The 15,545-nt window shown below is 47.7% G+C and overlaps 1 protein-coding gene across 1 annotated transcript in view; it reads left to right on the top strand.

The window, feature by feature from the left end:
- The window catches only part of SACM1L (SAC1 like phosphatidylinositide phosphatase), a 57,469-nt gene that overhangs the window by 37,180 nt on the left and 4,744 nt on the right, over positions 1-15,545 (top strand). Inside the window, exons 12-19 of the mRNA XM_039228202.1 lie at positions 4,853-4,932; positions 8,023-8,121; positions 10,566-10,704; positions 12,480-12,549; positions 12,671-12,743; positions 13,694-13,787; positions 13,903-13,995; positions 14,639-14,696. Of these exons, the coding sequence (XP_039084133.1) occupies positions 4,853-4,932; positions 8,023-8,121; positions 10,566-10,704; positions 12,480-12,549; positions 12,671-12,743; positions 13,694-13,787; positions 13,903-13,995; positions 14,639-14,696 (706 nt within the window). The remainder of the gene's footprint in view (positions 1-4,852; positions 4,933-8,022; positions 8,122-10,565; positions 10,705-12,479; positions 12,550-12,670; positions 12,744-13,693; positions 13,788-13,902; positions 13,996-14,638; positions 14,697-15,545) is intronic.

The following is a 15,545-nucleotide window of genomic DNA, read 5'->3' as shown; positions in this document are numbered from 1 at the left end:
TGCTGGATTGTATTATAGTTCTAGGTTTAACTTTTTAAGGAACCACTGTCCTGTTCTTCCCCATGGCTTCGTTTTACGTTCCCTCCAGCAGTGCACTGGCATTCCAATCTCTCCACATCCTTGCCAACACTTATTTCTTCAGGATTTATTTTGTTTCCTTTTTTGATTATAGCCATCTTTATGGTGGTGGAGTGGTGTGTCATTGTGGTTTTGATTGGCATTTCTCTGGTGACTCGTGACGTTGAGCATCTTTTCATGTGCATATTGGACATTTGTATGTCTTCTTAGGAGAAATGTCTTCTCAAGTATTTTGCTCACTTTTAATCAGGTTGTTGTTTTTGTTGTTGAGTTATAGTAGTTCTTTATTCTGGGATGAATTCCTTCTTAGAGATGCTTTGCAAGTATTTTCTCCCATTCTTTGGGTTGTTTTTGAGAACTGCTAGATAAGGTCTATTCAGATTTCGTTTTTGCAAGATTAATGATTTGGTAGATTGTCTCTAGAAATTTGTCCATATCATGTAGGTTGTCTAGTTCATTGAGATACAGATGCTCATAGAATCCTCTTATAATCCTTTTTATTTCTTCAGACTTGGTAGTAATGTACCATCTATCATTCCTGATTTTAGTAAGTTGAGTCTTTTTTTCTTGGTCATGATAGCTAAAAGTTGTCTATTTTGTTGATCTTTTCAAAGAATGAAGTTTTGGTTTCAGTGAAGTTTCTCTGTTTTTCTGTACTTTATTGTATTTATCTCTGCTCTCATCTTTATTTCCTTCCCTTTGCTGCTTTGAGTTTCATTTGCTCATTTCTTTCTGGTTCTTTAAAGTGTAAAGTGAAGTCCTTGATTTAAGGTCTTATTTTTTTTTTAATTTAAATGTTTTTATTTATTTCTGAAAGAGAGAGAGACAGCATGAACAGGGGAGAGTCAGAGAGAGAGGGAGACACAGACTCCATAACAGGCTCCAGGCTCTGAGCTGGCTGTCAGCACAGAGCCCGACGTGGGGCCCGAACCCACGAACCGTGAGATCATGACCTGAGCCGAAGTCGGACGCTCAACCCACTGAGCCACCCAGACACCCCTAAGGTCTTATTTTTTTAATATATATGTTTATAGCTGTAAGTTTCCCTTGGTGTGCTGCTTTTGCTTTATTTCCTAAGTTTTGACATATTGTATTTTCAGTTGTCTCGGGTTATCTTTTCATTTCTCTTGTGATTTCTTCCTTAACACAGTGGTTGTTTAAGAATATGCTGTTTAATTTCCACCTATTTATGAAGTTTCTAGTTTTCCTTATTCATGAGGGTTAGCCTCATTCCATCGTGATCAGAAAACATACTTTGTATGACAGTTACTTTAAATATGATAAGACTTATTTTGTGTTCTAACATGTAATCTATATTGGAGACTGTTTCGTGTGCACTTGAAAAAAATGTATCTTCTGGTAGTAAGTTGGGTGGAGTGTTTTGTTTGTTGGGTCTGATTTGTCTGTGGTATTGAGCTTCTGTGTGGCTGCTCTCTCCAGTATTGAAAGAGAGCTATTGAAATCTCCAAGTGTCATTGTAGACATGTTTATTTCTCTCTTCAGTTCTTTCAGTGTTCCTTCTTATGTTTTTGGGCTCTGATGTTTGGTGCATATGTATCTGGGGTGTTTGATGTTTTTGGTGAATTGACTCTTTTATCACCATGTAATGGTCTTCTTTGTCCTTAAAACAGTTTTTGACTTAAAGTCTATTTTGTCTGATGTTAAAGAGCCACCCCTGCCCTGTTTTGATTACTATTTGCACAGACTATCTCTCCATCCTTTCATTTTCAACTAATTTGTATCTCTAGATCTAAAGTGAGTGTCTTGTATGGCATATGGTTGGATCGTGTTTTTTAACTCATTCTGCTAATCTGTGCCTTTTGATTAGAGACCTAATCCATTTATATTTAAAGTTATTACTTATTTGTAAAGACTTATTAATGCCACTTTGCTATTTGTTTTTTGTATGTCTCTTATCCCTTGGCTTCCTCCATTACTGTCTTTTGTGTTGAAGTTTTTTGTACTTCTGTATTTTCATTACTTTCTCATTTTCTTTTGTGTATATTCTAGAGATGTTTTCTTTTTGATTACTGTGAGAATTACATGTAATGTCATAATTAATTTGTAATTAATTTGAATTGATACCAACCTAACTTCAGTTTGCATACAAAACTCTACTCCTATAAAGCTTTATCCCTTCCCTTTACATTATTAATGTCACAAATTCTATCTTTATACATTTTGTTCCCAGTAACATAGATTTATAAATTTCTTTCAGTGCATTTTACTTGAATCCTATAGAATATTAAAAAAAAAACAACAAAAAACTGGAGGTGCAGACCAAAGTTACAACAATGCTGCCTTCTATATTTGCCTTTGTATTTACCTTTATGGGAGATTTAAATACCTTCCCGTGGCTTCAGGCTGCTTCATAGAGTTCTTTCATTTCAACCTGAAGGAAACTCCTTTAGCATTTCTTGAAGGACAGTTTTGCCGGATAGTTGCCAGATAGAGAAGTTTTGGCTTCCAGTTCTTTTCTTTCAGTACTTTATAAAAGTTTATTTATTTTGAGAGAGAGTGTGCAAGTGCATGCACAAGCGATGACGGGGGCAGAGAGACGGGGAGAGAGAATCCCAAGCAGCCTCCACGCTGTCTTTGGCACTGTCAGCATGGAGTCCTAGGAGGGGCTCAGACTCAGGAACCGTGAGATCAAGACCTGAGCCGAAATCAAGAGTCAGACGCTTAACCGACCAAGCCACCCAGGCGCCCGTGTTTCAGTACTTTAAACACATCAATCCCCCTGTCTTCTGGCCCCCAAGGTTTCTGGAGGGAAACTGGCCTGTAATCGTGTTGAGAATCCCTTGTATGGGATGCATCGTTCCCTCTGGCTGCTTTCCAGACCTTCTCTTTCTGTCTTGCAGTAGTTTGCTTATAATGTGTGCGTGGTGTGGGTTTCTTGGGGCTTAGCATACTTGGACTTGGGCGATGTTTTTCGATTTGAAGATTTATGTCTTTCATCAAATTTGGGAAGTGTAGAGCCATTTTTTTTTTCTTTAAAAAAGATTTTTACTCCTTTCTCTCTGTCTTTTCCTTCTCGGACTCCCATAATGGACATGTTTGTCCCCTGGTGGTGTCCCAGACATCTGCTGGGACTCCATTCACTTTTCCTCATTCATTTTTCTTTCTATAGCTCAGACTGTTACCCCATCTGTGTGTCTCATCCTCCAGTGTGCTGAGTTGATTTTCCTCCTGCACACAGTGCTCTTGAATGTTTGAGGTCTGCTTTGTACTTTCCAGCTCCAGACTTACTGTTTAGTTCCTTTGAAATTTTTGTTTCTTCACTGGTGATCTTAGTTTAGTCCTATACTGTTTTCCTGGTTTCCTTTCATTCCCTGTCTGTTTTCCTTGAGGTCTGAGCATATTTAAGACACTCGTTTTAAATCTTTTTTCTGATAAGTCTTCTGCAGGTGGTTTCTGTCAGTTTATTCTTTTCCACTGAGGAAGCCTGGTTTCTCTATTTATTTGTGTGCCTGGATATTTTTGTTGTCAAAAGTTAGGCACTGGGTGGTGGTTGTAATGTGGTCACTCTGGAAGTCAGGTTCTCCTCTCCCAGGGTTTGACGGTGTTTTTGTTCTCGTTTTTGTTTTGTTGTTGAAGGCTGTAGCAATCCATTGGTTTTGAGACTTGTCCAAACCACTTTCGAAAAGACTATCCCCTTGTGTGTCCTCACTGAAGCCTCTATTCTTTTCGCTTGTGTTCAGCTAGTGTTTTTGATAGATTCCTTTGAATGCCGGGAACTGAAACAAAGAGGAAAACAAAAATCGAGAGAACAGTCCTATCTTCCGATCTCTGCAGACCAGTTCTGTGCTGGTGGGCCAGGCTTGCTGCAGCGCGGGGGCCAGCCTCGGGGGATCGGTCTTCTCGGGCCTTTGTGAGTGTGTCCCCCACCAGGGTGCGCACATGGCTCTCTAAAATCCTCCCTTTATGTGGCTGCTTTTGAAAGTCCTAATTTCCCGAAGAGTGTTACCCCAGCTGCTTCACAGGCTGTACGTGGTCTCGGTTATGCTTCCCGAGATCCCCTGCTCTGGGCGTCTGGTGGCCGTGGAGCTCTTGCGGCCTGTAGGAGTGGTGGCCGCCTCCCCTCCTGCCCGTGCGTTCCCGGTTACGCGAGGCAGAGACAAGCAGGACAGTCCTTCAGGTCAGAGCACAACACACACGATAATTTGCATACAAGGACTGGTCCTCTCTCCAGTTGGAGAAGGGGACTGAGAACCTGCTTGCCATTTTTTTTAAGCTTATTTATTTTTATTAATTTATCTTGAAAGAGACAGAGACAGTGCGAGAAGGGAAGGGGCAGAGAGCGGGAGGGAGAGAATCCTAAGCAGGCTCCACACTATCAGCGCAGAGCCCGACACGGGGCTTGAACTCAGGAACCATGAGATCGTGACCTGAGCCGAAACCAAGAGCTGGACGCTTAACTGACTGAGCCGCCGAGGCGTCCACTGGTTGCCGTTTCCTAACACTTAAGAATGAGACTGTCACTGGGCCGGGGATGGGGTGGGGTGAGGGCAGGTAAAAGTGACACAAAACTGTCCCACACTTTTGAAGAGAGCTTTTTTCTGATTGGGCATTTGCTCAGTGGCCTCTTAAATCTTTGGTGGTTTTCCAGACCCCCCTACAGAGTTGGCTTCTGTTGTTCTTGGTGTTTGTTCCTGTGATGAGGGTCCGGGAGCTCAGAGCCTCCCAGTCCACCGTTGTGCTGATCTCACCCTCTCCTTTTAAAGGGACTTAAATGAAAGCTGTGGTGGTTTTATTTATTTACTTATTTTTGCAGGTTAACCAGAAGGGCTCAGAGAAACCACTGGAACAGGCATTTGCAACGATGGTGTCTTCCTTGGCAAGCGGAATGATCAGGTACCTCCCTAGAAATCCGTGCAGGTCTTTTCAGATGGGATGTGCGCACACGTGGCCAGCAGCCCTCCTCGTCCCCGGGCACCCGTCCCCAGCCCCCCCATGGATGCCTGAACTCACACGCGGCACTGAAGCCCGCGGGTACTTACGTGTGCATACCCGTGATAAAGTTGAATATGTAATACCACCCAGTTGGAGATGAACTGAGAGTAGAAAATGCCATAACTGAAATAGAATCGTTGAAACAATACGCTGTCATAAAAGCTGCGTGAACGCAGCCTCTCAGAACATCTGACTATTCCTGTGGTCATGCTACTCGTGACACGGTGAGATGCTAGATGCCCACGTGATGAAGTGCACGGGCATCGTGACCGCATCAGGTCGCACTGACCTGACTGCGTGTCAGAAGGAGGGCCATCGGCTTTCAGACCAGAGTCGATTACGGGGAACTAAACCTGGTAAAAGTGAAACTGTGGATGAGGGGAGACGACCGTAGCCACGAGTTTGTAGCTCTCCCTGGACACACAGGTGTCCCCACATCCAGAAGTTGGCTTTATACCACTTCGCTTTTATAAAAAAGATCCGTTAGTACCTGTTTTCGCTAACGGGAAGGAATCCAAAGGCGATTTTTCACTTTGACAAGAAAGTCACTACCTTACTAATGGAAGCCTTCCGTAAAAAAAGCAGTGTGGCCTGGGGCATACGGCGAATGTTTGGAAAGCAGGGGCTCCCCTTTGCTTTAGGCTGTTTCATAGGAACCCTCAGGGAGAACCTGTTGTACGTATTTCTGCTTTCTTTCTTTTTTCTGATACTAGGTCAAAACATGATCATGTTGGCTTGAAATCTTCTCTGGCATAATTTATATTGCAGAATAACTTTTTTTTTTTAAATTTTAATTTCTTAATGTTTTATTTATTTCTGAGAGAGAGAGAGAGAGAGTGAGCAGGGGAGGGTCAGAGCGAGAGGGGGGGATACAGAATCTGAAGACAGGCTCTAGGCTCTGAGCTGTCAGCACAGAGCCCGACACGGGGCTCGAACCCACGAACCATGAGATCATGACATGAGCTGAAGCCGGACACTTAACCGACTGAGCCACCCAGGCACCCCATGCAGAATAACTTCTTAATAGTCAGATTTTAATTTACTTTTGTGAAAGTTTAGTTCCTAATCAAAATCTCCTTGAGGCTGTGTGTCGCATGGCCATGGGGTTGTGAATTTTCAGTTCTTCGTGATGTTTGGTGTGGTCTCTTTGGTCCCGACCACCATGTGAATAGAGAAGTTTACCCTTGGCTGGTGGCCTTGTCTGGAGCAGTGGCTTCGCTTTTGTAGGTCGCCAGGCAACGGTTGCAGACTCTGTAGCCTTGTCAAAAGAGGGGGTCCCAAAACCTCAGCAATGGCTGAGGAGCCCCTGTGGAGCTTTCTACAGCAAGAAACCAGGCCGGAGGTGGGGGTGCGCTGTGTGCTGTGGGAGGAGACGGCCACAGGCGTGTGGGGGAGACTTCCCAAAGAAATGGAATTGGATTATTTGGGGAGAAGTTGTTCTTCTAATTTTTTTTAATGTTTATTAATTTTTTTGAGAGAGAGAGAGAGAGAGTGCGCAAGCACATGAGTGGGGGAGGGGCAGAGAGAGAGGGAGACACAGAATCCAAAGCAGGCTCCAGGCTCTGAGCTGTCAGCACAGAGCCCGATGCAGGGGCTAGAACTCACAAACTGTGAGATCATGACCTGAGCTGAAGTCAGGCACTGAACCGACTGAGCCACCCATGCGCCCCTAACCTATGAGAAACTTTAAACATGCACAAAAATAGAATGATATAATGGCTTGCTGGACTGCTGGGGTCAGAGGCAAAATGATGTATTTAGAACCGTTTGTTGTCAAATGCAGCTCATTCTTAGAAGATATTCACGTGATTTTAGAAGGATAGGAGCTTAAGAATCCAGATGTGTTTGGATGTTGGTGGGCTGCTTCAGTTCTTCAAGCCACTCCGGGGCCCTTACTTCTGGTGGGAGCGCACCGAAGGGGACTGTCACACTGCCACTAGTGAGAGCTGCCTTCAGAAATGCGCCCCCCGCCCCTCCGCCCCAGTCTCCACAGAGTGTGGCCTCTTGGTCAGCTGGCCCCTGTTACTGTACTGATTTCTAAGGGTGCCATTCTCTCCTCATCAGTGAGAGAACCACTGAAGTGGTAGGGAACCCCCCCCACCCCCCGAGGTAGGAGCCCTCCGAAATGTGCAGAGAAGCCCACGCTCCACTGATGCTCCTTCTGCCTGTTGGGACCCAGGGGAGTCACACGGGAATGAGTGTCTCGTCTGAATTTGACCCTGGGGACCAGAGCACGATGCCTTTCCAGGCCTCCTGCTTTATGGCTTGACTTGATTCCTGACTCCCTTGACTTACAGGAACTGGTTCATGATTTTTCCCTCTCAGTTGGCAACATTTTCCAACTTGTGGTAGGACACCTTCACCGTCAGAGGTGTTCTGGCCTTAAGAATTATACCCATTAAATATCAGAGAACCAAAAACAACCGCATTACACCTTGACAGAAGGTTCTTTCCCCCACATCTATGTAAGATGTATAAATACTGACAAAGGAGGCAAATGGTTTGATTTGTTAAAGAAAGCGATGGGCCGAAACTAACCAGAGTGGGGACCGTGCTGCCTCTGTTCTTCTCACAGCCCCTAGGGCAAGTCTGACACTCCATCTAATCCTCCTTGGACTGAACTGAGCTGGATGGACCGTTTTGAACATTTTAACCTGTTTGAAAAAAAATAAAAAGGGACCCTATTCTTTGTACATCGGGGTAGAGAATAAAAGAGAAAAAATATACACTGGGACTCAGTACTCATTTGGACATGGCTATTTTATACTGTCTACCCGATGCTGTGCCTGAGCTCACTTCTGCCTTTGCCGGGCTCCTTCTCAACTCCTGTTGGAAGGCCCTAGAAGAACATGTGAAGGGGTGTGTGGGTGTGTAAACCCACGGTGAAGGAGAAGTGCCGTTTCCACTCAGGAGAGTCAGCTTATGAACAAAGTAGCGGCGGGAGGAAAACGACTCCTTTGCTCAGTTCCTGCATATATTTTCTTTTGGCAGATACATTGCTTTCGACTTCCATAAAGAATGTAAAAACATGAGATGGGATCGACTGAGTATTCTGATGGATCAGGTAGCAGAAATGCAGGATGAATTAAGGTAAGCCGTTATCACCTCCCTGCGGAGGCCCAGGGAAGAGGGCCACGCGTAGGTGAAGATAGGTTGTCAGGCATCGTCTGCCAGGCTTACCAGCACAGCACCTTGGGTTCACCGTACTTGTTTGGAAAAAGACCATTATTTTTAGTCTTTTTTATTGGAAAGATGAGTCTTTGTGACTTAAAAATATGTTTAGGTTCTTGAAAACACCCCAAGGCCAGGTATTCTCACATTCTTACGAATCCGTGTCCGCATGTTTACAGAAAGCTTCGTATCATCGGGGCCAGCGCGCTCCTCTTCTGTATCTCGCTGTTGACTGAACACCCTCTCACAGATGCTTTGCTGTTGCGTCATCCCGCCTAGTGTCGGTAGTGATGGGGTTTATGGCTTTTCTGTACTCCACTGGGTCACTATAGGCTCAGTTCAGTGTTCTTTTTCATGTTAGGCATCTGACGTGTTTCCTTTTCCCCCCACAAAAGATGTGCTGCACTGAATCGCTCTGGGCACGTGTGTTCTCACTGCCGTGCAGTGATTCCCTGACACAGTCTTGAGAGTACGGCTAACGGTTCAGAGGGTCCCAGTGACTTCACGGTACTTCCCGTGCGTGTTTGCCATGTCCTCTCCCGCGGTGGCTCGCGGGTTTCCTGTCCTCTCTGCATAGGTCAGTCTTCACCGATTCTGAAGCCAGAGGAGGGAAGCTGTAAACCGTTCTGTCACCTTGTCCGCCTGGGCGTAGTTCTGACCCTGCAGCCCACATGCACTTTCTCATTCCCGCTCCGCAGGAGCACAGTAACACTTGTCCTGTGGGCATTTCTCCATTTTTAAAAGTGTTCTTTATGCATATTAATTAGCAACGGTTAGTTAAATCGCTCTTTTTGTATGGAGTTTTATCACGAGCAGCTAGTGAAGGGAAGTTGATGTACGTCCTTATTGGGCGGCAGTGACACTGGCTGGACCTAGGACGCTGTCGGAGGAGGTGGCTCCTTGGCTCCCCCCATTAATCGCTGCTCTGCAAGAGTGTGAGAAAGCATCACTGTCCTCTGGGTTCTAAGGGACAGTAGGGCTTTCCCCAGTGACCTGCACATGGCCTCTCTGGACACTCTCCCCAAGGACTTTTGGGAAAGTAGAAAGAATTGGGGCCTTGGGCTATAACCTACCTCCTGTTGAAATCCTTGTTTCTTCTTAGCCATGTGACGCAGGGGCAAGGCAGTGCTCTGCAAAGTGCAGAGGATAATACCTCCCCCAGAACAGAGCCAGCCCCTGTCCATGCGTGCACTGGCCACCGGAGGCCAGCTCCCGAGGGACGAACAAGTGGGGCCGAGGGGCGACCCACTAGCGTGTAGTGTAAGAAACGATACTTATAAAACACCTAGTATGTATTTTGTAAGGGCTAACCCGGTGCCAGCACCCGTGTGCACTCACGCACACCTACCTACATACACCAGCTCCAAACGGTCTTCACCAATTCTGCGTGAATCTCCTGTAGATGTTTAGCTTAAACACATTCTTTTAGACCCTTATTTTCAAGCTCATACTTTTTATTTGGCCTGTGGTAAATCTGTTGTGTTTCCCTGCTCCATGTCAATTTGGGGGAGTAATTGCAGTGAAATTATCTCATGGTGGTCATTGTATGTTACGCTTTGTCCCACGTGCTCCATCCATCACCGCATACGTCATGCCCCTTTACCATTGGGCCTTAGAGTGGTGGGACAGGGTGCCATCCCCTCCACCTTGTGGGTGAGAACTTCGGTTCTGAGAGATCAGGGCAGTGACTTGCAGTGACACAGCCAGCGAGTGGCCTGGGTAGCGCTAGGGGCTCCCTGCCAGAGGCCACGCCCTTCCCTGCTGCACTGCGAGTTGTCCAGGGAAGGAACGAGACGCAGGAACTGAGAACCACGATTGGCCGGTGTGGACATCTGGGTGGTGAAGGGGAGAAAGGGAACCTCAATTTCAAGTAATACCTTATTGAACTTTATAAACTTTGTACTTTCCCATATATTAACCCAGTGTTCTTAGTGCACAGTTTCCAGCCTTTGCTTGATAGATTCTGACTTGAATTCATCTCAAGGCCAAGTGCGTTCAGTTTTAAAAAACAGCTCGGGGAAATCTGACACAGAGTGTAGGGACCGTGCTTCAGACAAGAAATCTGGTCTGCAGGACACAGATGGACGGCTGTGCCGGAGGGGGCCTGCTCCCGCCTCGGGGTCGCCCCTCCGCCCCCCTGCTTGTTCATCCCTCGGGAGCTGGCCTCTGGTGCCCAGCGCGCGCTTGGACAGGGCCTGCCTCTGTTCTAAGCAAATATCCCTGGGCCACACATTGCCCACCTGAACTTGTAATCTGCCTGCCAGTCTCCCCCGTGTTGGGGACCAGAACCGTGCCATCAGCGGCGGGTCGCCCGCGTGTCGGACTGCCTTTGCTATGAGGGTGTTTATACGAATGTGTTATAGTTATTTTCTAGTGGACTCCGCCGGCATGGTGGTGGCGAGCCAGGAGGGCGTGTTCCGCAGCAACTGCATGGACTGCCTGGACAGGACCAACGTGATCCAGAGCCTGCTGGCCCGCCGCTCGCTGCAGGCCCAGCTTCAGGTGCAGAACCTCTTCCCTCCTCCTGGGCCAGCAGCACGGCCCACGGTAGAGAAGCCGCATCTTTAAAAACATGAACGGAAAACATTACAAGCCAAAACAAATACCAGAAAATATTCACCTTGCTTCCCACCCTAAGCCACCTTTTTTGTTTTTGCGCCTTTCCACCCGTGGGCGTGCACATTTCCATACCTGTGGTTGGTGTATGTGTACACAGTGTCAGGTGGGGGGGTTGTTTTTGTTTTTTAAAGATTTTATTTTTAAGTAAGCTCTACACCCAATGTGGGGCTCGAGCCCACAGCCTTGAGATCAAGAGTCGCAGGCTCCACCAGCTGAGCCCGCCCAGCGCCCCTCTACACAGTTGTTAATTTTTCCCCGTCCCCCAGCGTGACGCGTAGCCAGAGGGTTTAGGAGTTGCACTTATTAAGCTGCTGCATTTTTGGCTTAGAAGTAACATTGCCGAGGATATGTCTGCATGTGTTATTATTAGCTTGAGTTCTTCCCTTTGGGAAAATTCCTAGAAGTAGAATTTACTGCATTAAAGAGAATATGCTTTCCAAGAGGCTCCTGGCAGTTTACACCGACACCGTGATTAGTGAATCGAGTTCATTGAACTCCTGCCAGCCCTAGACGTTTCTACTCAAAACTTTGTTTTCCATTTTAATAGTACGGAGCAGTGCTTCTAGTGTTTGCACTTGCATCTCTTTTGTTACTGGAGCCCAGCTCTCCAGGTAACATTGGCATTTATTATGAGGGGCAAACAGAATGTGTGCTGATTGGTTTCCTTTGTTTATGACAATTCAGCTTCATTTATGGTAATTTTATGATACCAGGAATTGCAGAAGTAGAATGAATTGTGAAATTTAAAATGAATTGACTCCTCGTAGGTAGCACAGGCCAGAGGAGCGGTTTCCCTGTTGGAACGTGCTCTAGCTTGTATCGTACCTTGTCCTGGTCAGTCTCAAGGATCTACTTCAGGGTGTATTTTTTAATAGAAACAATAGTAGCAAAAAAAAAAAAAAGAAAAACAGTAGTAACAATGGTTGTTTCCAAGTCCGATAAACAAAACCTATTTAGGTTCTGTAATCTGTACTTAACTATTTCGCATGCTGAGTGAGTGCTGTACAACCTAGCCACATTTCCAAGAGTCATTTCCGCATCAGTTCCGCGGTGGTGGGGACTTCTGGCATCCCCCCACCCTGGCCCCCACCAGCTAAAGGTCATGGAGGGCAGGTGGGAAGGCCATTCTGGGGTGTGGTCTCAGGTGAACAGTGAAGGTGGGGGTTCCGAGAGGGCTGAAGTCCAAGACAAAGACCAGGGCTCGGGGTCCCTAATCTGTGGACAGTGACCCCAGAGTGGGGTCCTCTGAGATCCTCAGAGTCTGTAGGGGAGGAAAGGAAAGACAGTGGGTAATGGGAACAGTGGGGAGGCTGGGGGTGCAGGCAGGGGGAGGTTGGGGTCAGTGGGGAAGGAGGAGGTGATGGCCCGGATGCTGCCACTGCCTTCCCTCCCTCTGCCCATCTTCTCCCTTGGGGCCTGGGGCTTGGGGAGAGGTGGGGCCGCAGGACAGGGAGCCCTCGGAGGCTCTGCAGCCTGGCCTGGGATGCGGGTAGGGGGAGGCCATGGGCAACAGGGGCACCCCCACTCCCCATGTGCAAGGACGGCATCCCCGCCTGCAGCTGGGAGCCTCGAGCCACCAGCTGGGACTATCTACTCTTCTTCCCGGGCCACGTGTGCTGGAACCCTTACACTTGACCGGGGTGTGCTTCTTATTCCAGAGACTGGGAGTTTTGCATGTGGGACAGAAGCTTGAAGAGCAGCATGATTTTGAGAAGATTTACAAAAATGGTATGTAGTCTTTTTAAAGGAGGCAAAGTTACTTAAGTTGTGAAATAAATTAGTGATTTGGATTTAGAGACTCCGGCTGTCACATTCATTATCGTCAGTTGACTTTCCCTTGTTTTCACAGCCTGGGCCGACAACGCGAATGCGTGTGCCAAGCAGTACGCGGGCACTGGCGCCCTGAAGACAGACTTTACCAGGTAAGCCGTGCTTTCTAGCTCGCGTCTGCGCACGTTAGGGTCACAGCGGCCAAACCCCAGCGCCTGGGCCTCGGTTCGCAGCCGTCCAGTGAGGCTTGCTGGGGCAGTGGGGTGGGGGGCCCAGTGCCAGTGGCTTCCTGGCCTCCCTGGCGGTCTTGCTGTGCAGGGAGCGAATGCGGCCCCTCAGCCCTTCCCACACCCTGCGGTGCTGCCGGGTCAGGGTGGTGTGATGCACGGGTGTGGGCGGGGCCTGGGTTCTGTGCCGCAGGGGAGTGGCCAGTGATGCCGACACACTGCCCACGAGAAGACCTGGGAACTTTGTTTCTCTGCCACACGGATTCTCGGAACAGAGGAAGATCCCTAGTCTCTGCTGTTCTGACCACTGCATCTGGGCCTCTCGTCTCCTTCCTTCCTTCCTTTCTTCTTTAATTTTTTGTTGTTTATTTATTTTTGAGACAGAGACAGAGCACAAGCTGGGGAGGGACAGAGAGAGGGAGACAGAATCTGAAACAGGCTCCAGGCTCTGAGCTGTCAGTACAGAGCCCAATGTGGGGCTCAAACCCATGGACCGTGAGATCATGAACTGAGCCAAAGTCTGACGCTTAACTGACTGAGCCACCCAGGTGCCCCTTTAATGTTTATTTTGAAAGAGAGCGTGAGCCGGGGAGGGGCAGAGAGAGAGGGAGACACAGAATCCCAAGCAGGCTCTGGGCTCTGGGCCGTCAGCACAGAGCCTGACATGGGGCTTGATCTCCTGAACCGTGAGGTCATGACCTGAGCTGAAATCACAAGTCAGATAATTAACCAACTGAGCCACCAGCGCCTCTCCAGGACGAGTTTTAAAATCTCTGTAATTCACTTTGGGTCCATACCACGTACTCACCAGGTATAAAACTGTGGAAGAATTTCATATACAAATCTGTAACTTGAGATTCACCTCTTTTGACCAGAACTGGGAAGAGGACTCAGCTGGGGCTGCTCATGGACGGCTGGAACTCGCTTATACGCTATTACAAAAACAACTTCTCTGACGGGTTTAGGCAGGTGAGTCTGTGCGTGCTGCTCATCGTTGGCCACACGGTGGCCGCGTCTCTGTGCTGTTCCCGAATCCTGTGACTGCCTCCGAGTGGGGTCCTTAATCTCCTTTCTTCTGTTCCAGGATTCCATAGACTTGTTTCTCGGGAACTACTCAGTGGATGAACTGGAATCTCATAGTCCTTTAAGTGTCACACGGGACTTGAAATTCCTGGCTGTAAGAAACCTTTCTCTTCTTCTCGTTTATAAAAGCACTGTGTCTGCAGATAGAGCTGGTGGCACCCTCCCCGCCCCCCAATTTTTAACCTTATGTGTTGTCCTGAAAGGACCGTACACACTCAGTCTCCCTGAGGAGAAGACGAGGGAGGGGAGTCCAGTGACTTCGGGTGCTTGTGTTCCTGCGCACTCGACTCTCTTCCTGAGAGCACATGAGCCAGAGGGAGGGTGGGGCGGGGTCTCTCGTTTCAGGAAAATTCCACTCCCTTCACACTGAGGGGCTGCAGGAGGTGCACCCGCAGTATGGAAGGCAGGGTACGTTTCTGACTCTTGTCCCCTCTGGGACTCCTCCGCTCAGCAGATGTGGCTGGAGCCTCCCTGGGGTCTCCTCCAGCAGGCAGAGGGGCCTGCGCCTCCCTCCCTTGTGTGGGCCAAGGCCATGCTGCTTCAGCTCCCGTGACCTGACCAGTCTGCAGTTGTGGGCAGTTGTGATTGAACCGCCTCAGTAATGATGTTTTGCTGGAAAAAGATGGATTGTGTTGGGTTGCAGGAGAGTCTTTTTCACGCCAAGAGCGCACAGCTGAGGTTGCAGCCGTTGAGTAGGATTCTCAGCTGATCGTTTCTCTCTCTGTTTGCCTTTCTAGCTACCCATCATCATGGTTGTGGCCTTCTCGATGTGCATCATTTGTTTGCTGATGGCTGGTGAGTCTGCTCACATTTCACGTTTTGCATTAATTTCTGAGAACGTGGGGCTTCCTCGTATCTTAGCATCTTGAGATTAGGAGTCTGCTCGGCCCTTGATATTCCCTGTTGGATTCAGTGAGCACAGTGACTGGTCCTTACGTGTGATGGGAGGAAAAATACGTGCAAATACATGCTCACGCTTACTGATAATTAGTGTTGTTTATTTAAGATTTTAAAATACTTTTTTCCCAAGTTTATTTTGAGAAAGAGAGCATACACGCACGTGCACACGTGTACGCTCGACCCGGGGAGGGGCAGAGAGAGGGAGAGAGAATCCCGCAGGCTCCACACTGTCAGCACAGAGGCCGACACGTGGCTCAAACCCCCAAAGCGTGAGATCATGACCTGAGCGGAAATTCAGAGTTGGATGTTTAACTGATTGAGCCACCTAGACACCCCTAAAATTTTTTTCTTATTACTAAAGTAGTACATAGTAATTATTATTATTTTTTAATGTTTGTTTTTGAGAGAGAGAGACAGAGCACGAGCAGGGGAGGGGCAGAGAGAGAGGGAGACACAGAATCCAAAGCAGGCTCCAGGCTCCAAGCTAGCTGTCAGCCCAGAGCCTGAGGTGGGGCTCGAACCCATGAACCATGAGATCGTGACCTGAGCCAAAGTCGGACGCTCAACCGACGGAGCCACCCAGGAGCCCCTAAAGTAATACGTAGTAATTATAGAAAATACAGTTAGGCAAGAAAGAAAAAAAAATCATCCTGACTTCTAAAGATAAGCTAACTACTCTTAACATTTTGATGTTTAAAAAACTTTTTTAATGTTTATTTTTGGGAGAGACAGAGTGTAATCGGG

This window comes from Hyaena hyaena, unplaced genomic scaffold, assembly GCF_003009895.1.
Source record: "Hyaena hyaena isolate Hyena2069 unplaced genomic scaffold, ASM300989v1 scaffold_30, whole genome shotgun sequence".
Taxonomy (NCBI): Eukaryota; Metazoa; Chordata; class Mammalia; order Carnivora; family Hyaenidae; genus Hyaena; species Hyaena hyaena.
The sequence above is the reverse complement of the archived record's forward strand: the minus strand, read 5'-3'. Positions and strand labels throughout refer to the sequence as shown.